Source organism: Pundamilia nyererei, unplaced genomic scaffold (genome assembly GCF_000239375.1).
Source record: "Pundamilia nyererei isolate P.nyererei 1_Seehausen unplaced genomic scaffold, PunNye1.0 scaffold00023, whole genome shotgun sequence".
Classification (NCBI taxonomy): Eukaryota; Metazoa; Chordata; class Actinopteri; order Cichliformes; family Cichlidae; genus Pundamilia; species Pundamilia nyererei.
The window spans coordinates 589,986-617,873 of NW_005187424.1; the positions used below are offsets into that span (position 1 = coordinate 589,986).

General features: G+C 43.7%; 3 protein-coding genes across 4 annotated transcripts in view; all 3 read left to right on the forward strand.

Moving 5' to 3' along the window:
* Positions 1-16,749, forward strand: part of ssbp4 (single stranded DNA binding protein 4) — an 82,688-nt gene extending 65,939 nt beyond the window's left edge. Inside the window, exons 6-17 of one of the 2 annotated variants that reach the window (XM_005727079.2) lie at positions 4,830-4,913; positions 7,281-7,407; positions 7,545-7,612; positions 8,789-8,853; positions 10,179-10,224; positions 10,326-10,361; positions 10,497-10,551; positions 11,791-11,861; positions 12,076-12,154; positions 12,497-12,525; positions 12,612-12,713; positions 14,088-16,749. In XM_005727079.2, the coding sequence (XP_005727136.1) occupies positions 4,830-4,913; positions 7,281-7,407; positions 7,545-7,612; positions 8,789-8,853; positions 10,179-10,224; positions 10,326-10,361; positions 10,497-10,551; positions 11,791-11,861; positions 12,076-12,154; positions 12,497-12,525; positions 12,612-12,713; positions 14,088-14,171 (846 nt within the window). In that variant the 3' untranslated portion in view covers positions 14,172-16,749. Of the gene's footprint in view, positions 1-4,829; positions 4,914-7,280; positions 7,408-7,544; positions 7,613-8,788; positions 8,854-10,178; positions 10,225-10,325; positions 10,362-10,496; positions 10,552-11,790; positions 11,862-12,075; positions 12,155-12,496; positions 12,526-12,611; positions 12,714-13,916 lie in introns of both variants that reach the window. The other variant, XM_005727080.2, reaches the window with a different exon arrangement.
* Positions 16,750-17,606: 857 nt separating this feature from the next.
* fkbp8 (FKBP prolyl isomerase 8) lies at positions 17,607-25,141 on the forward strand. Its single transcript, XM_005727082.1, has 9 exons — positions 17,607-17,791; positions 18,335-18,596; positions 18,727-18,896; positions 19,011-19,099; positions 21,749-21,969; positions 22,158-22,330; positions 22,416-22,493; positions 24,356-24,493; positions 24,650-25,141. The coding sequence occupies exons 2-9, from the start codon at positions 18,347-18,349 to the stop codon at positions 24,734-24,736; spliced, it is 1,206 nt and encodes a 401-aa protein (XP_005727139.1). The 5' UTR covers positions 17,607-17,791; positions 18,335-18,346; the 3' UTR covers positions 24,737-25,141.
* A 1,669-nt stretch (positions 25,142-26,810) lies between these two features.
* ell (elongation factor RNA polymerase II) overlaps positions 26,811-27,888 on the forward strand; it is a 33,999-nt gene continuing 32,921 nt past the window's right edge. Inside the window, exon 1 of the mRNA XM_005727083.1 lies at positions 26,811-27,454. Coding sequence (XP_005727140.1) covers positions 27,320-27,454 — 135 coding nt within the window. The 5' untranslated portion in view covers positions 26,811-27,319. The remainder of the gene's footprint in view (positions 27,455-27,888) is intronic.

Below are 27,888 nucleotides of genomic sequence, written 5' to 3' on the forward strand. Positions count from 1 at the left end.
TGTGTGTGTGTGTGTGTGTGTGTGTGTGCGAGAGAGAGCGTGAATGAGATTGTGTATTATCTACCCTGCAGGAACAAAAATTTGTTCTCACAATCATCATGTTGAGACCTCCATATGGGGACGAGAAGATGGTCCCCATGTGACCAGCTGGTAAAACTGGTGAAAGTAGTTTAAGGATTACGTGATGGTTATGTCAAAGATTCAGGTGAGGCAGGAAGCGCTCATGGTTATGTGCGAGGGTACGGCTCTGAAAGATGAATGCAAGTCAATGCGGTGTCCTCTCGAGCAACTGAAACTAGGCTGTGTGTGTGGGGGGGGGGATGAGAATCAGACTGCTGCAGCTGGGTCAGTGCAGTCAGACCCCGCAGGGGTGTCTTGTTAGACACACACAAACACACACTCTGGCTCGGCAACAACAGTAACCTCTGAGGTCAGACAGAGCTAGCGCTGCATTAGCCCCAGTGTGAACCTGCTGAGAGACAGAGCGAGCCAGTGCAGCTGGTGTTAACCACCCAGAACATACACACTGCACACGGAGTGGCAGAAAAAACCCACAGTGGTACCGGCACAGACGTCATAACTGTGCCGGCACGCCATCTCTGTGCTGCATGTACAACTAAATAAACACGTCCAGGTTTGCATGTCGCGTTGCTGGTTAAAAAGTGGCTTTTGTGGAGACTTGACTACGTCTCAGATGATGATGAGATTAATAGAATCAATGAAAGGTAAACTGACACATCTCACAGGGAGAGGAAGCACCTGTCTGAAGAGCCCTGCTGCTGCTTCTGCCTTTTATAAAGGGTAACAAGTCCTTGAATACGTGCTTCTGCTCATGAGCAGTGTTATTTTCATGCGTAAGTACGAGCTCATCTCTCCTGCCAAAATCTGTGCTCTTGTATGGCGTACCTGGCAGTGCAGCAGTACTGTATCCGTGCTCGTGGGAACTCGCTTGTTTCGAGCTGTCAGTCAGGCGTGTTTATTTTTCCGCTGTAGTTCCAGGTTCCTGGTGTCGAGCTCTGTGGCTTGGACAGAGCGCTCACACGGGGAGGGTGGAGCAGTGGGCCGGGCGGGAAAGTGAGGTAGAGCCGGAGGGTGGATGTACCTGCTTCTCTCTAGCTCCGATGCAAAAGAGAAGCAGGTACATGTGCAGCTGCCTCTTACATGGAAAGCGATGCACACGAGTGAAGAGGCACGCTTGTCTAACAGCTGTGTGTGTTTAGCTGAAAGTCAGTCAACTGAAACATCATCAGCAGATATGATGATTGATGATTTTGCTCTGATAATTAAAATTAAAAATTGCAGCTATTCGCGAGAGAGCAGTAGTATCACAATGTCGTGCAAACGTATGTATGCCAAACTTATTCTACAAATTCTATATCTTTCTGATTGGCTGCCTCTTGCAAGCAAAACTATTTGAACAGCACTGGGAGGAGCTTCTGTGCATACAGCCAGAGCTGTGATATCCCTGCTCAGGGACATCACACAGAGCCAGGAGTAGAAAAGAACAGTCTGAAACTGAGCACTTAGAGCAATCTGAAGCACGCTCACATTCATACCTACAATTTAGAATAACCAATTAGTCTATTGTGTGTGTCTTTGGACCATGGGAGGAAGCTGGAATAGTCTAAGCATGTCAACAGGAAAGCCCCACCCTGCCAGTGGATTCAAATCTTTTTGCTATAAGCTGACAGCGCTAACAACCACTGCACTGTAGTTATAATATATATTAGTATAATAGGTCCACTTTAGGCAAGCGTGCAGAATATTTGCATAAAGTTATGTTTATTTTAGATTTTTATACATTTAATATTTAAAATTGGCCCTTTTATTAGGAGAAGTGTAATCTAGTGTACAGTGGTGTAGCCGATAACTGTGTGTTGGTGTCTATTTGAGTAAACTGCACTAATACTGTCAACCAGCGAGTGTCAAGGGCACTCCCATAATCCTTTACCTTTAAAATGATGTTAAAGACACACCTGTTAAAGTAAACCCCCCCTCCTCCCCCCGGCAGCCCGCTTTCAGTGCTCATACTGTACCTGCAGGTATATCAAAGCCAGCACACACTTAGCACCTGAGACAAGATCCTGCTATCACCTGTGAAGAAAGAGGGAGATCTTATATTTGCACTCACCGCCACTCATCTTGCACACATGCTCTCACACACACACACACACACACACACACACACACACACACACACACACACACACACACACACACACACCTGTAATGTTATTTGATAGCCAAGTGCTTGACAGAAGCTCTGGCAGACTAGCAGATAAGTCTGGTCTGGCGGTGGGTGGTCCCGTTTCTCCACATTGATGCTAGTAACAGGTTTCTAGCGGTGTGACTGCTGCCAGAGTCAGATGATGCTGCTGTAGTACGAGACGCGGAGGTCAGAGTTGACGTTAGTCCCGTGATACGGCGTCACTTTAACGTAGAGGTGTTTGCTGTGAGAGATTAACTTATGAGTGGTTTCAGCTCATTTTCTCTAATAATATAAACTGAAACTGTAGTTCACATAGCAGTGATTGAGTCTTCAGTTCAATGTTGATTTAAATGACAGAATAATTTCAGTTATTTTCAGAGGGGGATTTATTCTTCTATTTCATTGCCATAATGATGTTTGATTGGGTTTAAATATTTGGCACTTCTTTGGAGAGTGGAAGTGAGCTCCAGAATTAAGCTTGCTTTGGCCCTTGATTCTGTTTTGGACGGTTTTAACTCTGGCAAACCGGATCAAGTGTCATCACGGCAGAATTTAGAAAAATAATACCACGTTTGAAAATACCCTGAATTATCCTTTGGCAGCAGTGCTGGAATTGAATGCTGATTACAGGCCACTTCGTGAATTGATCTGACCCCATCCTGGCAATTAACAATTCCTGTGCATGGAAGTCAATGCGGCCCTTTGAAAATGTCAGCGACAGATCTTATTAGAAGCATTCTTTGTTGGTGTAACAGATTAAATATGATGGTTGTGAAGACATTCTACATATTTACAGGGAATTTTAATTTTTAATTTTCTCATTTTGACCTCTGATGAAAGAGATAAAGAGGGCTTTGCTATTGTATACGAGCAGCATGTTAACAAAGGATTGCTTTGTGCACAATGAAGTGAAGTGAGGCAGAATTAGAGTCCCAGTAGAACTTTGGTCATCTCTTTCAGATCATTTACTACTTTGTCTCCTGTCAGTATCGTGTTTTTCAGATATTATGCCATACTCATTTTCCTCTGAGTGCTGGTGATGTGTTTCTGATTTCCCGTAATAATGTCCAGGAGAGCTGTTTGAACTGAATGTTACATACCGGGAAATAAAGTATTTCCCTGTACTTCAGCATTAGCATCAGCTACATAAAACACGCTTATCTCATTGAAGTAGAGTGATAAATTGTGCTTGTGTAGTTGATCATTTTTTAGACGCAGGAGAGTTTATTGAAATTACAGCCTTTTAATATACAAGCACACCCCCCAAAATACCAAAGCTCCAGTTATATTTAACGCAGTGGTGTGCAGTGACTTTTACAGCAAGGCAAGCGGGGAGACAACCAGCGACCAGAAACTCAAGAAGAAACACAAATGTTCTTCCACTGTTTACCAAGACAAACTGGACCACATTAAAGCCTTTTCGAGTTTTTCTCCTGTCCATCTTTATTCTTATATACACGCTGACAGCCCTGTGCATCTTGCAGCACTCTTCCCGGACATCTTCACCTCTCTGCGTGCTGTACCTACCCTGAAGCATTCTAAAATATTGTACTTACGTCTGTAGTGTCATCAAAATTTTTGGGATTCGCTGAGTTCCCGCGAATTCCTAAGGAATTTTCCTTTATTGAAAGCAAGAAGAAATATTATTTAAAAAATGTCAGCAATTACCAAACTCTATTATTGGCAATGGTAAATAAAGTATCAAAAGTAAAAGTACTTAGTGTGCAGAAAAACGTTCCCCAACATGTTATATGGATGTTAATATAACATCCATATGATGGATATGAATGTTATTGTTGTAGGTGTTTAAGGTTGGGTGAATTTTAAATGTTGTAAATACTATATGCTAAGTATATTGCATTTAGTATATTAAATTAAAACGCTTGAGCAGTGAGGGCCATGAGTAATCACCACTTAGTGATTGCCTCCATTGTTGATTTTTTTTTTTTTTATATAAACTGTATAAACAAATGATTTCTCAGAGATTCTAATCTGCCTTACCTGTTAAACTTCTTCACATTGCACTCTAACCCCTCTAAATTACACTTGTTGGTATTGGTGGTTAGTAACAGAAAATGTATCTGATGATAAATCCCAGAGGGTTTGTTTAGTTGCTAAACAAACAGGCAGATTGAAACTGATCTCAGAGCAGTGAAAGCAGAGCCAGCAGCAGATTGTCTATGTGTCGTATGGACTGTGAACGCCTCGGTGTCCCCCCAGATGAGCTGGAAGAGTTAGCCAGAGTGACAGAAGTGTGAGTTTCTCTGCTTAGACTCCTGACCTGAACCTGGATAAGTAGATAGATGGATGCAAACAGATGAGAAGCTGTAGACAGAAAGTTGTTTAAAATAAGAGAGATTGGTTTCAGGATTTGATTGATCTCTGCTTTTAGATTTCACTGTTCAAGCACTGCTTGCCTTGCTTGCCCTGATGGAGTGCCGCTAATAGATTTCCTAAAATCTGGCCAAACTAAACTAAACCAAACCTATAACTGCAGTACTCACATTAAAAGTGATTTATTGAAGGTTGATTGCGCTAATAATGTTTCCCCAGAAAGATTTGCATTCATTACATTCTTGAAGCTCGTTTTTTAAACAACTTTAAATCTGTTCTTCACCAGGGTCCCCCAGGATCTCAGCCTTCACCTCACACGCAGCCTCCTCCACATAACCCCACTAATCCCATGATGGGACCTCATGGACAGGTAAGAACCAAACATTTATCCAGTCTGTCACTTTGCTTGTAGGTTCCTTCTTGAGCCTACCCTTGATTCCACTCGCTCACTCGCTCAAATAACAGTGAAAAGTGTACAAACAGCACACAGGTCCCTTGTGCTAACAGGCAGGACGGGCAGCATCCACAATGGTGGATTGGATGAATAATTTAGCTGTGTTGGCCCAGCTGTAAAGAGCGGAGGTGCATCTGGAGGGCCTCCTCTCTTCCTCAGCCCAGCACTCACCATCCCGTAGTCCATCAATAGACCATTAATATTGCAGCACAGCCTGACATTGTGCAGCTCTTCATGCACAAACCCACCACAACACGGTCAAAGGAGGAGAGAAGAGGAGCCGAAGAGAAAGCCGACTTAGGTGACGAGGGTACAAATGAAAACGGTAGTGAGTCGGTTCTCACTTCGAGGACTAATTGTTATTATATAACTCATCTTCCACTTGCTCCAACCGCACACACCCGGCGACACACAAAACATGTAGTACATAATTATAATTTAAATGCAGTCTCATGCTGTATTTGTGTTGTGTGTGCTTATCTCTGTGATAAGATGATGATACAAACATCATGCGGCTCATGCTCCGTGACCAAAAGACCCAAGTCTTACCCAATCAGCATTCAAATCTGCACGTTTCCTCTTGATACTAAAATAGTTGGACTGACTTTTGAATTAATTCTTATCGTCTAACATCGAAATGTGGTCCACCGGGCGTGGATATTTGTAGTTGTAGCAACGTATTCTCAAAGGTAATTCTGAAAACCATCTGTCTCTGGTGTTTTACATTATTCACTAGTTGTGCGCCGGCTCTGTAATGCATGTCCCGGCCAGCCTTGTCTTGTCCCCTCTCTGCTGAAACATAGTGAACGTGTCTTAGGTTTCTGGTATGAATCACGCAATCCAGGCAGAATCTTTGTAGCTAGACTGCCTGCGTATGCGAGGTCGGTAGTAAAATGTCCACCACCGAGTGGCACAGAAACAGAGACGGGGTGTAGAACTACTGCTTTCATCCAGCCGTGTGATGTTAATGCCCCCCACCCGCTGCAACATTATTGTCCTTGTATTGTTCTTCTGGTCCAGATCTCTATCCTGCATGGTTTTTTTCCCCATCTTCCTAACTCCCCCTTTACCTTTATCCTAATGGCATTTATCACCTGAGGTCTTACTTTCCAAAACTTAACAACAAGCCCCTCCTTACTTGGAAACAGAACAAAAATACAGCATGCACATTGTTCTTCAGCGCAATAGCTCCCCCTGTTGACGTCCGAAGATAAAGCCTCAAACATGAGAAGGTCAGCTATAGAGAGTCAGGTTTGCTAATCATCTTGTGCCTTATGTCATTTCAAAGTGTCACTTGTCAAGAACAGTTTGGCTCTCACCTGAGGGGAAACATATGACTAATCTATTTTACATGGAAGTATTCTTGCTTCCGGAGAGCACCTTTGTACACGTTTTGAGAGACTAATAGAAGCTGGTTGAAATGATATTATTATCATAACATCAGTTAAATTTTTTATACAGATCTGTGTTTATTAGTTCTCAATCAGAAGCACCAAAAGGCAGCGTACACTGTGATTTATGTATGCAGTGTTTTAAAAGCAGAATCTGATGTTCGCTAAGCTGGTAATGACGGTGGCATGCTGAGACATGTGTACTGTGATGTTTTGTGTATTTTTAATATGTGCAGCACTTTCTATCGTTTTATCTCAATTTAATTTCCGTCGTGTGTTTAATGACTCCCGCTGCAGTCGTTTTACAAGCCCTGCTATAAATACATATTGTCATAATATCCTTATGATTACCTTGTTTGTTTTATTTACTTGATACATTATGTTAATATCTAATGGTGCCAGTCCCTTTAAATTGCTTTTCTTTCGATGCTGATTTCATTAAACTGAAGCCACATTCTGCACTAACTGCACTGTGGCTTCTTTGTGTTTTGGGGCATAACCGTAGCTTTGTGTTGTCATTAGCACAAACATATTTGAAGGACTCTCAGTCAAGAAATGTACATGTGTGTTAGTGTTTTGGCTTCTGATCATTATTATTTCATATTGTGGGCCACGTAGAGCCCATTTTGTTCTGAATTGGGCCAGATCCTGAATCCTGAATTTGTATAGTAGAAAGCAAAAAAACTGCCATTTCATTGTTTATTTACTTTGGTTTAGTATGAGTGGCCATGGAGAAGGAAAAGCTGCAACGTATGGCATCTTTCACATTTTCCAAAGCTGTCCGGCGGGCCGAATATGAGTTTTTGACTGACCACTTCTGGCCCCCAGGCCTTATGTTTGCCATCACCTGGAATAAAGTTGTTGTTTTTTTCTTCGCTTGTCCTTTCTGCAGCCATTCATGTCTCCACGGTACCCAGGTGGCCCAAGGCCTTCCCTCCGTATGCCAAATCAGCCTCCCGGGAGCATCCCCGGGTCACAGCCTCTCCTTCCAAACAGCCTGGACCCCACCCGACCTCAAGGTACTGACGGCCATAGTGTGCTGTTTTGAAGAGAAACTTTATATTGGCTTCTAAATGAGAATCTTCTTTCTTCCTCCTGTATGGATTTGTTATTGATCCAAGTGGTGCTGCCATGCCAACATTCTGTTTTATCACAGGACATCCAAACATGGGCGGTCCAATGAGAATGAATCCCCCCCGAGGCATGGGAGGCATGGGCCCACAGGTAAACCACCAGTGTTTTTTTACACAAACGACCAAATTAGTCATATAGAGTAAAACACAAAGGGCCGCGTTACTAAAGCAAGTCACGACAGTGGATAGTGTCCTTCAGCTCCACCAGCCCACTGCACTCCCACTCAGCAGCTGCCACACAGCCAGGTTTGGTGCCCGGCCTTTAGTTTATGAGCAAACTCTGTGTTTGGTTGCCCTTCATTAGGGGCTTCCATAAAAAACAGCTATAATGTCAAAGCAGCAATCTATAAACAGCATGCAGATAATCCTTCTCCTTTGCTGAGCAGGAATTTTGGTTCCGCCAATCTCTTAACTTTGCCTTTAAATGTCAGAAGCGCTCTGACGCCGATCTTGGCCGCGACCAGAGCCCACCCACTGCTAACGCCAGTTCTACATGTTAAATCCTACTTGCTGACTCCCACCTAGAGAGACAGAGACTGAATGCTTAGAGTGCTATGAGCAAGCCACCACCAACACATATTTTTTTAAAAGTGGTGCCAAAGACGGTGCTGTCGGTTTCCTTTTATCACTTTAATTTGTGTTAATGTTGTTTTTTCTAATACATAAGATGCTTAAACAGCAGCGTCCTTTTGAATTACCATTATAAGACAGCTGCTTCATTCTGCACCCAGCCACCGCGCGCGCACACACACACGCACACTCTCTCCCCGTGCCCTTCGTCCCCTCTCTGTGCCACCCTGGCTCAGTGACTTTGGCAGTGAGCGTACCAGCAGCTGGTGTGGCATCTGCTCGACAAGTGTAATCGTCTGCTGAACAAAACTCTTCCTCTGAGTGGAGCTGCTCTCTGGCCTGCCCCCCTACTCACTCACTCAGTCATACACACACACGTGTCCAAAGACACACGTGTAGCGCCAGCCAAAGCAGCCCACTGGGCAGCGATGAAAACATACACGCAAACACGCGGGAGGGCGCGCACACATAGAGACACTTACTGTATACAGAGACTCACAACATGTGCAGAGTGCGCAGGCTCTTCCACACACAGCTGTCCTCTTTCACGCGCAGCCCACACACAGCTCATACATCCACATAATTAAACAGTAGTTAGTGGGAGACATGATCGTCGCTGACCTTCATTAAGATTCAAACCTTTACACAGAGCAGGTGCGAGGCTCTGTGCTGACTGTGTGGTCATCTCTTTGTGCAGAACTATGGCGGAGGGATGAGGCCTCCTCCAAACTCCATGGGGCCAGGGATGCCCGGCATGAACATGTTAGTAGACTGTTTTTCTTTTTATGGCTGTAAATTCTGTATATACACTTCTAAATGATAATGTTTAAATCACCTAAATAATGGGCAAAAATAGTAGTAATATATTAGAAACCCCAAATTTCATCTCAAACCAGCTTGGTGACAGATGAGGGAAGAAGAAACATCCCACTGAACCATCAGGCAAAAAAAAGACTTACACTGAAAAGTGATATAAAGACTTACACTGGTTTAAGGTAAAAGTAGAAAGTCAGGATAAGCTCTCCGATAAACGCAGACTTTAAAGATGTCACCGACATCAGAGGCCTTGTATCCTGGCTTTACTCTGACCCTGACACAATGGGTCTCAGGGTAGGCACCGACGCATACGGCAAAGAAATTTCAAATGAGAAGAATTAAATAAAATAGTGCTGTATAGGGTTACAGGGCATTTTCCTCATAATGCGCATGCACGCGAGTTTTAAGACGTCCTGCAGGAGCTCTGCACTTCAGGGTCACTGGGCCTAAGAGGGAAGTACAACAGAGTGTCATCAGTAAAATTACGGAAAGAAATCCAGTAACCACGAATGCTGTGACACGGGGGACGTATGTAAAATCATACTGCAGCTACAAATGAGCCCCGAGCCACACCGTGCTTTATGAGTGTGGATAAAGAGACATAGTAGTTATTGATAGGTGCAGCCTGTTTGAGAGATAATGTGAAAATCATTATAAAGCTGAGCCAGACACCCACAAGGCACCAGAGTTTGTAAAAAGTACTGTGATCAATTGTGTCCAATGCTGCGCTCGAGTCCAGCGGTGCCAGATAAAGAGCACATGCCTGCTCAGAAGCCACTGGGAGATCGCTGGTGACCTTCAAAAGAACAGTCTCTGTGCTGTGGTATTTACCGATGCCAAATAGAAACTTTGCAAAAATGGAATTATTTTGTGGAGCAGAAACATGTAGCTCAGACACCTTTTCTTTCATAGAGTTTCTTTCGACGAAAGGCAGATTGGAGATGATAATTCTCCAGGAAGGTGATATCCACGTTAGTGTGGCTGCACAGAAAAAGTCAATGAACTTTCAACCCCAAAGAGTAAACGTGGCACTAAAAAAAACAACAAGTCGTCTTCTGTCTCAGAGTCTCAATGCTTGTCCTGTGACTGACCGTCACTCCAATAAAAAAGTCCTTTCCCTCAATAAAGTTCCCAGAAAGCCGAACAGTCAGGTTTCTAGATCATTTCTGCACGTCAGCTGATGAACTCTACTTTTGCAATAATCTCTAGAGTCCACGTACATGACAAATAATAAAACCTCCCCTTTATCCTCGTACCTGTCTGCATTTCAGGGGTCCTGGCGGAAGAGGTCCGTGGCCGAACCCCAACACCAACTCAGTGAGTCACACCCTCTCACATCTTCACGTCCACGTGACCGAGTGCATTTACAATAACTGTGCTTCATGTTGTGTTTCACCCCGGGTCTCTCCTCCCCACAGATAGCTTATTCATCTTCATCTCCAGGCAACTATGTGGTAAGTGTCCCGTCACGAACTCGTGTTCGACCACGGGCCATAAATTACCTGTCACGCTGTGATATCTAACAGGCGCGCTGCCGTCTAGATGCACTCGGTGCTCATTTCTCTCCCTCGCTTGCTCTCACCCCTCAGGGTCCTCCGGGGGGAGGTGGCCCACCAGGAACTCCCATCATGCCTAGCCCTGGAGGTGAGTTATACATTTCAGTTTCCCTTCTGGTTTCTGCTTTGATCCAGTGCTCACTGAAGGAGGGTTTGTCTAAGAAACATCAAACGTGTTCTCCGTCAGATACACATTTCTCTTTGGGAGACAGATAGGGCTCTAAATACGTGAAGAATTGAGCCTTTAGGAGGAGTTTTAAGTGTAAAACACTGAAAAATGGAAGAAAATATATATTGCACTGAATGTGCTTTTGTTGGAACTCTCAAATGTGATGTTCATGAAAAATCCTTTGTCACACTTTTTTTTTTTTTAACTTAAGGCATAGAGTGAAAAATACTCGAGTGGAAGCAGAGGCATACAATCAACTGACTAATCCCTTTCAGGTCCGACCCATCAATAAGGTGTCTCTGTGGAGGATTGACTGCAAACAGAACGCTGCGGGCGGTTGTCCTGTAGATGTTCTGTTTCTGATTGCCCGTGAAAAGCTTCTTTTTGTGTTGTAAGCACGCCGCTATTGTGATATGTCACGGGGCAGCCCTTTGCAGTCCTGTTCGCACCTACACTGAGAAGGAAAACATATTCCACTGCAGTCACACACACACAAAAGTGCTCACCTCACTCTGGAATTAGCCCCCTTCCTCCAGTCACGACAACAAAAGCCGCATTCAGGAACGCTAATGGGCAAGATTTCTCTACCCCATGTGCCGTGCATGCGCTCTGTCCATCTCTGCTCCTCGTCTTTCAGCTCGTCATTCATCTTTCTCGTGCTTTTCTCAGTTATCTGCTCACAAATTTCTACCTGCAATGTCAGATCAAGGTCACCTCACTCTTCTGAATCTTTTAAGAACAGACCGACTCGCACGCGAGGAGCGACACAGCGTGTACTGGTTGATGCCAAGTTACCAGGGTGTCCGTATAACAACTAATCTTCTTGTTACAGGAATAAGATGGGTTTCTTTGACTGTGCGTTGCAGAGAGCAGCGAGTGCATTGACTGGCAGAAAAAGGAACTGATGTTTTTTCAATTTCTTCTTCGGTGGTGGTCTTTGTCCTGTACTGTAGCAGAAACTATTACACCAATGGTAAAATTGGTGCTGCCTATGTGTCTTCAGTTTTCCCCATTCTTTACCTCAAGGACCAAAACTTCTTTCAATAATTTTTCATGGATTTTGCATATAAAAAGAGGCAGTTTACCTGTAAGTGCTTCCCAGTCTGGGAGGAGTGAAGCACAGTGAGCCTAAACATCCACCTGCTCTTCTGTTCGTAGATTCAACAAATTCAAGCGAAAACATCTACACAATGATGAACCCCATCGGCCCTGGTGGTAATAGACCTAATGTACGTATCGACGTTTGGCTCATATATTTATTTATTTTCCTTTTTATAAACCAGTCAGCTAACATGTTGTGTTCCCCAAGCTGCAAAAATACTGAGAGACAGTACCTTATTTAGCTGTAGCCGTTTTGTCTTAAAACCCTCTGATGGTAATTTTTGATCTATTATATTGGACTATAGAAATAAAAATGACTGACGTGACTGTTTTTTGTTTTAGTTCCCAATGGGACCAGGTCCCGATGGGCCCATGGGTGGAATGGGTGCTATGGATCAGCATCATATGAATGGATCACTAGGTGCGTACCTAAAGATGCGGTACAGTAAGCTATGAGCCCATACACTGAATCTTATGACACTCAAAAGCTTTTAGAAGGTGGACTCTGCCCTCTAATGGCAGATCAAGGAAGTGTTGTCTCAGTATTGAGCAAAGGGAAAATTGATTAGTGGGGCAGTGAGTTAGGCCAATTGATCCTGTTGATGTATGAGACATGATTGGTGAAGCCAGCTGAGTTAGTGCTCATCTGTATGTGTAACAAATAGCTTAATTAAAAGCCATTAGTTGTTTAAGTGCAAGCAATTTCTGCTAGCTCTGGATATCCTGCACTGACACTGTTTTTCTTTTTCCTTTTCTAATGCAGGCTCTGGTGACATGGATGGGTTGCCAAAGGTAAGACTGTCCGTGCCTGCGTGTCTCTCTTTGTCCATCTGTATGAGTTCTTTATTCTCATTGGTGCGTTTCGTCCACGTTTGTAGAATTCTCCCAACAATATGGCAGGCATGAACAATCCTCCCGGCACTCCGCGGGATGACGGCGAGATGGCAGGCAACTTTTTAAACCCATTCCAAAGTGAAAGTGTGAGTAAAAAAAACAAAAACAAACCCTCAAAGTGTTTGACACAGATTCCCGCCGGCATGAGACTCACTCACGCCCTCCACGTTAGATGATCGTAGCTGCCAATTGTCCACGGCAACCTGGGGAATGGTTTTCTAAAGACAAATATAGATGGAGGTCTGAAGTGATCCATTTTAGAAAGCTGGCAAGTCCCCTGCCGTCTCAGGCAGGACTCATTTACCACCAGACTGAAGTGAGACGTTTTTCAAAATTAAGACATGACAGTCACGTGAAACTACTCCTTTTGCTCCAGAACATCCTTATGTTAACAGACTGAGAGCTTTGAAGATGTTTTACTATGAAAACTCAGGGTGGAGAGTGTAACGGCACAAAAATCTTCTGTCAGCGTGAAATCTCACCTCGGTGCAGATATGTGGCTGAGCTGAGAGCTGTGATTTTTAAATATGGAGAGCCTCAGTGTTACTACAAGCTTAGACGTAGCTTAGACTGGACTTAGTTGGCTTATTTTTGTTAACATTAAGAGACGGAGCAATGAAAACCTTTCATTTCCTCATTGCTCAGTTCAAATCTGTGTTCAGATGCCACAGATGATCCATATCCTGCTGCTGGTGTTTGTTAGTTTTATTAGTTTTATTGTATTTTTACTGATCCGTGCATGTTAATCACAGTCTCCTGTGAACTTATGAGTTAGCTGTCAGGAAACCTTGTAGTGCTGCCTTGCTTTACGATGATAAGAGCTAAATTAACACCGTGTTGTTTTGCACACAAAAGTCTCCACGGTTTGGAAATCTGCCCCCTGCACAGTCCTTCGTGTCACGCCCCATGTTCCCAGCTTTGTCCGACTCTCTCGCAGAAACACAGCATGCACACACACAAGCATGGACAATAACACACATCATGCCTTCTCTGGTGCATGGAGCGATTGCCGTAGCGTGATTAATGTCAGACTGTACCGTCACTGTGATCTGAAATTCCCTCACATTTTCTCTCTGGGCTGGGCTTCGCTCTGCTTGCTGAGTTTACTGACATACAGAATAAACTAAAAGGAGCTTTGTGTACTGTTTGCTGCTGAAGGCTGGTGGACTTGACATGGCATTTAGTTTAAGTAGCTGAACTGCTTTTATATTAAACTGGATAGTGGAACAAGTTAAATATAGTATTAGCTTATCTTTTCTCTCTTGCTCTCTTTTTCTCTCTCTTTACAGTATTCACCCAACATGACGATGAGTGTGTGATTTTTTTTTTTTTAATCTTTTATTTTATTTTACTTTTTCATCTCCCTTTATCTCAACCTCCCTTTCCCGTCCACCCTGATGTGTCTTGCATTACCCTCCTCCTCTTCCTCCTATTCGTGGATGGTCTGCTGTGCCACACAGCCCCTGGGGATTCCCCTGGAAAGCAGGATTCGCCTCAAGGCCCCCCATCCCACCAACACCTCCAAACTGGGTGTAAGAACATGAAAAGGCCTCCGAGCAGCAGGAAGGATCTCGTCTTCGCCCCGTCGAGGGTCCGAGCGCCGTGAGACCGCGAACCTGCCCCAAGCGTGTCTTTCTCGCATCCGAAACCTGCCCTAGTGGGTGACGTCCAGGCTCAATCGAGACGCCCCTTCGCATTCAGCTCCGCCCCGCCATCACCCTGTTCTCACATCAAGCTGATTAAAACTGACGAGGGCGCGCAGCAGTCCTCCGACCCGGGGCCGAGAGCCCTCATTTCAAAAGCTCTGCTCCTGTGACAGGATTGGTTAAAAAAGATGAACTGATGATGTCATTTTGGGGCGAGAACGGTTTTCATTCAGTGTTTGTATTTTTTGTTGTTGCTGATATTATTGTTCTAATTTTCAGAATCGTTTGACTAATGTAGTTATGATTTCCTGTAAAGGGCACATTTTCTCTCAGCAGCAGCAGCGACGGTGACAGAATAAGCACACGCTCGAAAAATGCACAATGATTTTCTGTTTACGTGATTTGATTTGTTGTTTGTCTCGTTTCTGCCGCCGTCAGCCTCGCGTCACAAACCTCCTTTAATGTTTGTCTCCTAAATGTGTTCCCCAAACTTCACGGGAAGAGTATCTGGGTAACAGAGTTGTGTTTTCAGGTACAGTGTGTCTGTAGATGCACCTGAAGATTACACATCTAACTGTACTGTCTTAAAAAGTAACCCTTCTCCTAGCTTCCTGCTCTTTTGCTGGTAGAAAATGGCTCCGATGACACCCTGACGTGATTGTCAGCTGCCATTTTTAATTCAGAAATTTTGTGAATCCACTCGTCTCCTCTACGGATTGGGTCTTTTCTGTAAATGTAACATATTTAGCTTGTACTGTGTTTTCTTTTCCATCTTTTGTTTTAATTATTTGTTATTTACAAGTCGTCTGTGACTCCTGGAACGTGTTTCCCTACCCTTCATCCTCTTGCTTTGTTTGATTTCACTGTTTTTATGGACTCCAAGTGGCCCCTTTTCTCCTCCCAGGATTCATTCTGGTCCATCCAGCAACTCCTTTTGGGCTGGAAGCAAATGTGGGAGACACTCGTTTGGGTTGAAATCACAAATCCTGCTGGGTCCACCTTCTTAACTGTGCGTTAAATACCTGCCTCTGTGGAGTTCCCATCAGTGAGTCCCACATGTGCGGGATAACGGACCCGTGGGAGCGCTGATAATGGGAGTTGATCGTAAACCATCTAAAGAAGAGGATTACTTGCAATCAATAAGTTTCCATTTTGTTTTTAATTTCAAATGTATGAAATTGATTAAAAAAAATAAAGCCCATAGAATCTGCACACAGAAACGTCAATGTCACACAGTACGCTATTTAATTTGTTTCTGATGAACGCTCGCGGTCACCGGTTCAGAGGGTGAACTGTTTCTTTCAGTTGCTTCGCAGCTGTTTTCAAACCAACGACAACTGAGCAACCAGCGTTGCCTCTATGGGTGGTGGTGATGTACTTCTCAATTTCCTGATATCAATGTGAACAGTTTGTACACAGCGTTAAACAGGGACATCTCCAGGGTCTGGCCGTCGGTGGCCTGGAAATCACTCAGTCCAGTGTTCCTCCTATGTAGTGACACACGCCTCCCGCACCCCTCCCCCCTCCTTCCACACCCCTCACCCTTTGATTTCCCTTTTTGTAAATACTGTATAATGCATTTTGATATCATTGACATGTTTTGATATGTCAGTCACTACCAATGAATACAGCTGAAAGTAAATTATAAATAGATCTGTCCATGTTTTTCATAGTGAAAGGATGCACTGACTATTTGGCTCATGTGGCTAAATTTCTAGAATACAGTAAACATGGCTAAATGTATAGAATACATTGACACGCTTAATGCCGACCGTACGCTAAAGGCGTGCGTGGCGGGGAGGACGGGACAGAGAGGAGCAAAGAGCCGTGGCGTCCTCGCTCTGCCCTCCACTCCTCTGTTTTGGTTTTGAAAAATCGTGTGAATAGTTTTTCCAGAAAAATGACAAAAAAGGGCATCTTCTCACAAAAAAAAACATGTGACCTCATATTGCAGTTTTTAATATGAAGGATTTTTATCAATTTAAGAAACTTTTAAAAAGGAAAAAATACTTAAGGAAACCTCATTTTAAATTAAGAAGATCAAAATGTAATACTTATGGGGAAAACTGTGTCCTTTGCTATTCGCTCCTGTAATAGCGTTGTATAGTTTGAAGCTCTCTCACTGATCCTCTCTCAGTCCTCTGTGTATATCGATCGTCGGCCATCTCTGTACTTCTATTGTGATGTATAATACTGTACCATTAGGAAGATTTGCTGGTCGGGCGGAGGGGTTGTATTGAGACGGGGAGGGGTGGGGAATCGGGGTAAGGGCGTTTAACGATTCTCCTGTACCGTTCACGGTCCTTTCTGATGACACGGCAGTATTCAATATGAAGCAGTCTGTCTCTTGGGTTTGCTTTGTATTTCATGGTAGGATAGTTCAGAATCTTGTCTTAGGGACTTAGGCGTCTTGTGTAGGTAATAAAGATGTTCTTTGTATGTTTCTTTATATTGTAAAGTTTCTTTAGACTGAAAGAAAAACAGATAATTTGCTTATCAAAAAAGAAACAATGCATCAATAATAAATGTCATTTGATTTTTCCTTGTTGTTTGACTCTCTCTCCCTCTTAGCGCTCATTTAACTCATCTTCCATATAGTCTCGGGCAATCGCTCTTGAGTCATCCCTCGTTTCTTCATATTTTGCTTCCAATGAGCCGGGCTTTTATCATATTTTGAAAGTGCGCTTGAGCAATAGTCCTGCGGGCTTTCTGAAGAATTTTCTACGTTTTTCTTTTGACATTGACTACAGATGATTCATTCAAGAGAATCCAGGCTGTGTTGAAGAATATAGGTGGTCATACCAAATTCTTTAAAGCCTCTTCTGTACTGTATTTCCATCTATGTTTTCTACATGTTTGAATAAGGTGCTGCAGTTATTTCCCATTAACCAAGCCCGAGGGGTGACTCAAGACTTTTGCTTGGTTGTGATGATGTTAATCAGTAAAAACATATTTCCACTGGAAACATCTTTTTCCTGGAAAACTTTACATCAGCATTGTTTATTTGTGTTTGGATGAAACGCATGTCTAGCCATTGTGAATATGTAAATCACAGTTTTAAAATCCTTATTCAGAATAAATCAAAACATTAGAGAGCTGCACACAAAGTCTTCATGTGTAAATTCACCCCTTAAATCACTGATACAAACTGTTTTGTTTTTAATTTAATACATTTTGAGTGTTCTTAGCTTTCAGTGTGTTCATCGGTGTTGTAAACTAGCAAAAATAAGTCATTTTATATCATTACAAATAGCAGCTGCAGGCGTACATCGCTGCCTCTGAGGTAAATTATGAATAAGCATGAAACATCCAATAAACGTGCAGGGTCTCAAGGTTAACAGGAAGCAGCCTGCTTGGGGCTGTTAACAGATCGTGGCGAAGTCAGGTTGATATTGGTATGCAGCGACACATCCAGGTCTCACTGGCTTCATGTTCCCCAACAGCAACCTAACTTCAGCACTGCGAGCTAAAGGAGACTGCTCAGAACCAAAACACGGCTCTTCACAGACAATTTCAGGGTAAGTGTCCGGTTATTTTGATACAGGCTTTTTATTATAAAATCCCTAACTCTGACTCACTCCATCGGGGATCGGTATAAGCAGTGATAAACACTCAGAGACAGTAAAAAAAAATTGCTAATTTAATGCTGACAACTAGCAGCTAGCTAGCTGTACATCCTCGGCTAACGTGTGCTAGCAGCAGCCTGTCATCCGTGTGGGAACACATGACAGCAGGGCAACTTGTTAGAAACTTCTGGAAACGTGTGGTTGGCTTTCTTGCTGTAGAACAACAGTTAACATGTAATGTTGAGGTGAAATCGCATCACGTCACGCTAAAATCGATCAATAATCCCGATCGATTCAGAGCGAAAGCAGGTTTTATTTCAGTGCTGTTAGCCTGTAACAAGCTCAGTGGTGTGTGACTGACAGGGGATCTTTAAACACTGTTTTTGGGCTTTAATCTGAATTGGACTCCGTGTTTTGGGAGGGCACACACATTAAGAGTTAGGCAAAGGATCATTTTTGACGTTGTCTCCCGTCTTTTTTTTTTTTTTTTACCAGAGGGGTCTGCTAATGACTGACAAAGAGGAGATTATGGAGTCGGCTAGCCACGATAATGCGCAATCAGCAAAGAAGAACAGCAAAACGTCGCTGTTGGACAGCGGAGAAGACTTCGAGGTTTTAGATGAGGAAGACATTGACGACGACGAGCCGCCTCCTCTGGAAGATGCCGGGGAAGGGAAGGTGAAACCCACAAATTCAGAAAATGCAAACGCTGACCCCGACCCTACAGGTCAAGTCGATGAATGGATGGATGTTTTGGGTACGTAGGACCCATGATGTGCTCCACAGCAGTGTAGGCTGTGCTGCACTTTCCTTGATTAGTGATGGGCATTGAGCCTGATATGGACAGTGGTCAGTGTTGTAATACATGTGACCGTGTCTAATTCCAGGTAATGGGCAGTTGAAGAAAAAAGTCCTGAAGGAAGGCGAAGGGCGAGACAGTCGACCACAGAAAGGACAGAATGTGAAAATCCGTCTTAAAACGAGCCTGGTGGACGGGACTTTAGTAGAGGAGAAGCCTGATCTCACTTTCACTTTGGGAGATGGTGATGTAATCCAGGTAAAGACCTGTTAGATTAGTTTATTAATGCCCTTTGCAGAAGTTTGTGTGCGGAATTTGCACACTTCATGTGTGATTCCTTAATTTTCTGAAGAGAGCTTTTCTCCTTTTCAGGCACTGGATCTGACAGTCCAGCTCATGGCGCTGGGAGAGGAGGCGCTCATCCAGACTGATGCCAAATATGCATATGGTGCCAGAGGAAGGTAAGGAAGTGTTTGAGGCTGTTTTTGCATGTTGTTATTTTTAAACTTTTTGTATCAAAGTTTAATAATGGCCTTCTCACAATGCTAATTCATTTAAAAGTGGGTTTCAGTTCTCTGTCTTGTCCACTTATCTAATGAAGCTTTAGTGACTTTCTGATCACACTTTGGAGAGCACAGGTCTTGGCTTGTACCACCGTTTCTCACAACAGTTTTTAGAGTTAAGTGAGGGTTATCGTGGCCGATAAGGCCGTATCGGCACATAGCTAATATTAGCCGATCTATTGGTGAGGTTACAAAATGGTTTATAAAGAGCTTTAAATTAACCAATTAAAACAGAGGAATCCTTCTACAATAATGCATAACAATAATAATCTCATAGTGATTTAATATTGTAACAGGAACAGGGAAAACCCAACAATCAAACAACAAAAATCAAAAAGTAATTGCCCCCTAAACCTGATAACTGGCTGTTCCACCACCAGGCATTTGTGATGCCTTCAGTGAGTCTTTCACGTCACTGTGGAGGAACTTTAGCCCACTCTTCTTTGCAGAAATGCTTTAATTCAGACACATTGGAGGGTTTTCCAGCATGAACGCCTGTTTAAGGTCACGCTGAAGCAGCACAGTCTGATTTAAGTCCAGACTTTGACCTGGACACTCCAAAACATTCATTTAGTCTTTCTGAGCCAATCAGAGGTGGACTTGCTGCTGTTTGGATCATTGCTCTGCTGCTTGATTTCACTTAAGCTTCGGGACATGAAGTGATTTGCGGACATCCTCCTTCTGGTATGGAGCAGAATTCATGGTTTCCTCAGTTACAGCGAGACGTCCTGGAGCAGCAGAGCCCCCCAGACCATCACACTACCACCACTGTGTCCACCTGCTGCTGGGATGTTCTCTTTATGAAACGCTGTTAGTCTCATGCAGATGTAACAGGACTCAAACCTTCCAGAAAGTTCAGCTTCTGTCTCATTAGTCAGAAGATTTTCCCAGGAGTCTCTGGGATCATCCCGCTGTTTGTTGGCAGATGTGAGACGAGCCTTTGTGATCTTCTTGGTCAGCAGTAGTGTTCTCCTTGGACTCTCCCATGAAGGCCATTTTTGCCCAGTCTCTTTCTTATGGTTGAGTCATGACCTCTGGCCTTGTTGTTCTGGTTCTTCTGTGACCTCCTGGGTGTATTTTGGTAGGCCGGTCACTCCTGTGAAGGTTCAGCACCGTTCCCAGTTTCTCCATGTGCGGAAAATGGATCTCACTGTGGTTCACTGGAGTCCCAGAGCCTCAGAAATGTCTCTGTAATCTTTTCCAGACTGATGGATGTCAGTGACTTTGTTTCTCAGCTGTTTCTTTAGATCTTTTAGCCTGCGTCACTTTGTCAGACAGCTTCTATTGAAGTGATTCAGCAGCTCTGACAGTGATCAGGCCGCAGTTCATTTATCATTTCACAAGGGGAGCAGTTACTTTTTCACACAGGGCAGGTAGGTTTGGATACCCCCCCCCCAATAAATTTAATCTGAAACATTGAAATGTGACAGATATGCAAATAAATAATACATTGGGAAGGGGGAAATACTTTTTTCATGGCACTGCACACCCCGTCATTCCCCACAGAGCTGCAGAGTCACACTGGTTTGTGCAGCTCTCATCTTTCTGATTTTTGTTTATATCGCCCATCTTGAGAGAGACACAGAGAGGCGTTGTTGTCTGCCCGGTAGCTGGTGACATCTCAAAGAAACGCTTTATTGATGCTGCGCATTCATTAAACCTGAGAGTATTTTTAGACTCGCGAACGCAGCAGTGTTTAATCGTCTGACTGTGGATGTATCTAATTACTGCTTGTAAACTTTTAATGTAATGTTTTCAATAGCTGCAGAATACTTTTATATAAGAAAACATAGTAATATCACAATGTAAAAAGTACTCGATGAATGAAAATGCTCTTCCACACTTGTGTGTGTTAATAAAAGAGAGAGGGAGCGAGTGAGAAGAGTGATGCTGTACCCGTCACTGCTGGTCTTCAGTTCATAAAGAAGTCCATGTTTTTATTTCAGAAGATTTTTAGGTTGGTTTTTTGTTTTTTTTTGTTTTCTTCATTTGATTATGTGCGTCTTTAATGCAGTGCTACATTGTGATCATAATGAAGTTCCTAACTTTCATATGAGCTGAAAATTGAAGGAAAGTCGTAGTGCTCCTCTGCACTGCAGGCTTTTTCTCTTTTCATTATGTAGAAAAGTGCAGTGGTTTCTTTCCTTACCCTTCATTCAGCAGTTTTAATATTGCTGCCAGAGGCTGCTGTTCTGTGGAGATTTTTTTTATTTTTTTATTTTTTAAGCATCTTTTTAGAAATGTAAGTGATCCATCATCAGGACGCCTAAAGAAATACATCTCCAAACGCTGAAGCAAACCTGGACGGCTCTGTGCACAGGTTAAGCTAATCTCTAATGCAGACTTAAACGTCGATTTAAAAAAAAATAAAATAAAATGCATCCAACCACTACATTTTAAAAAGCTAAACCTACTTTTTACTGGACAAAAACGGTTCTCCGTTCTATGTGGGGACATGTGACAGGTCCTGTTTCCTGTGTAATCCAGTGATTGTTGACTTTTACTCTCTTAAACCCTGCCTCTGATTGTTTGTCTTTCCCTTTGTAGTCTTGAACCTGCAGTTCCTGCAAATGCTGAGCTGTCCCTAGAAGTGAAACTGCTGGAAGCTACTGATGCTCCAGACCTGGAGCTGCTACCCCCTGCGGAGAAGATTGCCCTGGCCAGCCAAAAGAGAGAGCGGGGCAATGCCCATTATCAGCGCGGAGACTACGCCTTTGCTGTCAATTCGTATAGCATTGCCCTGCAGATAACGGAGTCTAGTTCTAAAGGTGAGATCTGCCGATGCTCACGTTTGACGATGCATTCCTGTAAATTTGGATTTGGCTGCTGTAGTGAAAAGACATTATTAGCTTAACCAGTGTTCCTCTAATGTAATGACGCACCATTTGAATAATAACTTGCACTGTTCTTTTTTTTTTTTTTTTTTTAACTTCTTCTTCTTTTGTTCCTGCTGTAGTTGACATCACCCCCGAGGAGGAAGAGGGGCTTTTGGATGTGAAAGTGAAGTGTCTAAACAACATGGCTGCTTCTCAGCTGAAACTGGACCACTACGATGCAGCGCTCAAGTCCTGCGTGTCAGCACTCGAACACCAGCCAGACAACATAAAGGCACTTTTCCGCATGGGCAAGGTGCGCGTAGCTCTCGTGCTTTCGGTTTCCTTCTGTCAGTAAACTCGTTGGTTCTCTTATTCACGGGTTCCTGTCTTTGCTTTAGGTGCTGGCCTTGCAAGGTGAATTCACAGACGCCATCCAGACTTTAAGGAAGGCACTTAAACTGGAACCAAGCAACAAGGTATTTTTGCCCATCCATTCTTTCTCTTATCTTTATCAGGGTCCTGCGGGCGGTTGGGTGAGCGCTATCTCAGCTACATGAAGGGAAAGAGGCGGGGTAGACAGGTGGCCAGTCTGTCGCAGGCCTAACACGGAGACAGACGAGCGTTCACACCCACATTCACACCTATGGGCAGTTCAGCATCACCAGTTACTTTGGACTGTGAGGGGAATCCAGAGTACCTGGAGCAACAGTGCTAATCAACATGGCTACATGTTGTGGTGTTGACAAATAACTGTGTTCCTATGGCCAGCAGATGGGGCTATAGGGTAAAGTATCTCTATTTTTAGAGCCAATTGATCAATTTAAGGGGTCCGTCTCCAGATTGTTGATCTGAATAGGTTCTACTCACATCCAGCACATAAAGTGTTTCTGTTCTGCTTATACAGCCGGGTATACGTGGTTCTTTGGCAACGCGAGGCCGTTTGACGAAACTCGTCTAAACGTGTGGGCTTCTTGGATCAGCTGTAAGCTGCAGCAACTTGGTGCTCGTGCCCAGAACTCCCCACTTCAGTCCTACACAAATCTGTCAAACAGCACATGGCCTGCATACCTCTTTTCAGCCAACACACACAGTGCGAGTATAATGGAGTGTTTCTGTGGCTCGGGTGAATTGCTAAGTTAATGGGCCTTTGAGAGTAGTTGGAGAAATGCAGCTAAATGTCTGATATCTGCAAATCTGAAACAAGTACAGAGGTGTAGCAAATGGAATAAACCAGAGGTATTAAAATGAAACGTACCAAAGCTACATTTAAAAACAAAGTAGATTAAGAAACTGAATCAAACTGGGGGGGGGGGAGAATTCAGATTTCATAAGAGTCATCATTGTGTGTCACCATGTTTCTAATTTGGTGCTATATTTCCCTTTTTAATGCTAAAATATGCCACAAAAACTGAAAAGACTCCTTAAATAACCCGTGTTCTAACAGCAAGAAGCGTCAACAATACCGCGGCACTCTCGTTATAATAAATGAGGCGGTCTTGGACAGGCGCAGGCGTATGAAGTGACAGGATGACGCACTGTCGTCCTCTTCTCTAATAGACACACTGTCTGCTTTTTTCTTCTTCACTGGTGTCAGCCATTCACACCCCCATCTCAAACTCGGATGCGTGAGAGATGATTTTCCTGTCTATTTACTTTTTTTGAAATGACATGTGGATATGACTAGTCCAATTTAGACGGCCTTCGAACGTCTCAGCACAGCGTTTGGACACACATGCTCCTAGAACAGAATGTTTAGTTTACCCTTATCATTTCTCTCAGGGACAAGTTAGTCATCTGTCAGTTTTGTGTCTTTGGTGAGCGGTTGATGGTACCATTGCGGCGTCTTAGGTGGAAACTGACAAATCCTTTGTGTTGAAACATTTCCACAGACAGAATACACGGTTAAGTGAACATTACTGTAAACTCAATCTTTGATCAGGTTGTTTTACTAAGCAGAAAAAGTTTTTGTGTCTGAAAAAGCTAGTTTGCTTAGTCACTAGCAAGTGACTCATGTAGCAGATCATCCTGGAACAATAACTAGACCCATATCCTGGAATAATTGTCACCATGTGGGCAAAATGATTTCTTGGAAGACAAAAACATGCATACACAAATCAAATTTCATGTTTCACCAGGATTCGATTATGTTAAGTGTTTCATCAGTACTGAAAAATATTGGTCGTATTCCTCTTGCAAAGCTGTGTTTTCTGCTTATCGTCGTCCTGACGTACGTGGGACGCAGAAATCGGCACTCCGGCTGCCTGTCCTGCACGTCAGCAGGTGTGCTAGACTGAAGAGCAGCTTTGAATCGTCTAATTGTCTCACCTGTTGTGTGCAGACGATCCACGCTGAGCTCTCCAAGCTGGTGAAGAAGCACTCGGAGCAGCGGGGAGCAGAGCAGGCCATGTATAAGAAGATGCTCGGTAACCCTTCTGATAACAGCAGCACGCAGAAACCACGCGCCAAGTCTTCATGGGTGAGACTGTCGCTAAAACACAGAGTTAAACCTGTGGTTCAGACTTAATCAGTATTACCAATAAAACAGGATGTGGAGTTTTGTTTGTTTGAGCTTTTCAGTGAGTCAACAAATCATTCGACTTGCTTAACATGCACTCTACTTCTGTTTCCCCAGGGTCTCAGCTGGAAGTGGCTTTTTGGCGCCACTGCAGTAGCCATCGGCGGCGTAGCCTTATCTGTTGTCATAGCTGCTAGAAATTGATGCGAACCTGTAGCGACGGCCTGACCAGTCCCACGCAGCGGGCCAGCCGAAACACAAAAGCACATCTAGCAGTGCCTTCTGACCTTTGGTCAAAGGAGGTGGAAATGTCAGTCGGTCACTCTCTCCTCTCTGCTATGTTTGAGAATTTTGTGACAAATTCGACGTCATCGGTAATGATGTAATATGAGAGATGTAATTCCAACCTTGTAAATGTGTAGGTTTAATAATATCTGTCGTTTTGAGTCTTTTCTTTTGCTGCCATCGTTTTTCCAGTCTGGTAGTTCAAAGCGATTATCGGAACGCTGAAGCGAAAAGTGTAAAAATAGATTTAAGAAAAAAGAGATCAGCTGCTGTGAAATGTTACCATTTGTTGCTATAGTTCAGTGTCAGATTGTGCATTTGAAGTAATATTTATTATGCAAGAGACACAATTTCACTTTCTAATGGCGCGCACACACACACACACACGTTTCTAATGATGCTCTACATTGTGCACTACCTCTGTGACCCTTTGTACTGATTCTACACACATACACACTATTATTGAAACACCTGTAGAGCAGTACTGCAGTCTTTGGATATGTTTAAGTTGGTGGGTGTACGCTGAAGTTTGTGGGGGTGCAGAGAGATGGTCTTAAAATTGTGCCCACGTCATTAGGAACCACGAAGGAGCCTGCGAGTGAGAAACTCCTCACGAAGAGTCGCAGGTAACGCAGACACCTCTCCGAAAGCAGAGGGAAAGCAACAATCAGAGGCAGCATACATTATTTAGCACATGACTGCGGGATTACATTTTAAAACCAGGAGATTTATTCATGCTCGGTCATGTGTACCATCATTCAACCGCCAGAAAAAGAGAAATGTAGATGTATATAATATATATTTTCCCCTAATTGAGATGCAGTTTTTCCCTTTAAAGTGACAGCAGAGTACGGTACAGGTAATTTCTCAGCAGATGGGTGAAAGTGGAGTTTATTTTTCATTTTCAGTAAATTATACCTCAGTATCACAATTAAGACCAAATGTTGAAGGATGATTCTCTGAAGGCCATGTTGAGTGCGTGCGTGGGTTTGTTTTTTTCCACCTTTGTAATTTTTTTTGTGTAGTTTGCCTTAAATTAAGTTCCATTTGGTGTTAATTTATTTTACTGCTTTCCTACCTAGAGTAAATGCGACTCCAGTAAATCTGTGCTTTCATCAGAGTAGCTGGTAGCCGCATCGACTCGTAACACTTGCTGATTAAAGTAATTATGCCATTCCATGCATTTGTTAATTTTGTATTGATCCCAATAAAACATGTCGGTCATGAGACTACGGTTTCCTTTGTGTCACTTTCTGCAGTTGTGTTTCACAGATATCGACTGTTGCACTGATTCATAAAAGGACCGCAGCTGCTCTGCTGCATCCATGTCTTTTAATAGAGAACGTGGAGAACATGCTCCAGATCATCTGCTTGTTTCTAAGTCAGTCATAGTTGGGCAGCTCCATTCTGAGGTTCACCTTAGCATCTCCTCCTATCCAAGCATCTTACTTCGTCACACCAGCCCTCTGCATGTTCTCCTTCCCTACATCCATGATCCTCCTCTGGGCTGATCTTTTCCTCCTGCCTGGCAGCTACATCTTTATCATCCTCTGTCCAGGATATCCACTCTCCTTCCTTTGCACATGTGCAAACCACCTCATCTCTCTGACTCTGAGCTGTCCCTCTGTTGGACTTATTTCCTGTACTTCTTTCATCACAGCAGCTCTCACTACCAGCTTATAAACCAAAATCACCCTGCTTACACTTACTTCTATACCTCTCTTGTGCTGATCCGCCTCCCAATCACACACAGGTATTCTCTCTTGTTCTTGACTTTTATTCCGCTTCTCTCCGGTACATACCTCCACCTGCTCCTTGTACATGTCCTGCACCTCTCTCACATACAGTCACTCCTGACTTCCTCATGCAGGATCACTCCTCTCCAAGACATGGTGAAGCTCCTTCTCGATCAACACATCTGGAGTGCTCGTTCTCAGCATGAAGCCAAAACATCACAGAGACAGTTAAATGAATTAAATCAGAGAGTCACTGTCCATGTTTTATTGGTTTACAAGCGGACATTCTCGGGTGTTGTGACTATACCCAAACCATCATGGTGTGTGTGTTCTTGCCTTCAGACATTGACGTTTTGCTGACGTAATCTGATGACCTATCGTTTCCCTCTACCTACGCGTTTCTGCTGGGCAGTGCTGGTTCATATAGTCAGTGTATATTTTTCAGTCGTTAATAAAATGACATAATTACAAAATATCCAGGAAAAAAAAATCAAAGTCATCTAAAATATCAATTAGTTTTAAGTGTTCAAAATATTGAAACAATTTAACATCGCTCAGTTACCAAACTTATAAAAGCAACACAGGTGTGACGCTGTAAAGTGTCATCATCATTGTCGTCGTTATTATTTCTGAGCAGACACTCGGGCTTTGCCCACGGGGCTTCCTCGCTCCCCGGCTCGTTGCTGCATATTCATTGAAAAGCACCGGGACTTCTCGGTTTACGGCAGAGCGCGTCCGTGCGCGTGGTGGTGGGAGCGAGAGCAAGATGGCGGCGCTGAAGGAGGAGCAGTGTTACGGACTGTCCTGTGGAAGAGTGAGCAACGGCAGCAATGTCTCCGTGTTTCACGTCAAACTCACTGACAGCGCGCTGAAGGCGTTCGAAGCCTACCAGAGCAGCAGGGTAAGCGGCGCCTTTTCGGTTCCGTGCCGTCCCGGTCGGCTCCCGAAGTCCGTGCTGGCGGCTGTGACAGGCGGAGGGAGGTCGGTCCCCGCTCCGCCTGCCTTCACGCTGAGGTCCACGGCCGGTTCGGTTAGATGAGCGTGTAGTTTAGCGAGCCCCGGCTGTGGCCGGGTGCTCGGTGGGTTTTCCGTGTTTTTGTAGCTACACCCTGACACCCCTCACTCCAGCCCGGTGCCACTGGACCCGCAGCCCGCTTACTTCATCGCGTTGTTTCAGCCTCTCTGTGTAAACTTGGTATCGGCCACTTGTCTTGCTTAAATACGTCTTTTATAACGTAGAAGAATTATCAGTGAAAATTAGTCATTTATGGCGCGTGTACAGATGTTTCCAGAAAGTTTGGTACCCCTGTCATTTCTCTCCTGTTTTTTTTTGGG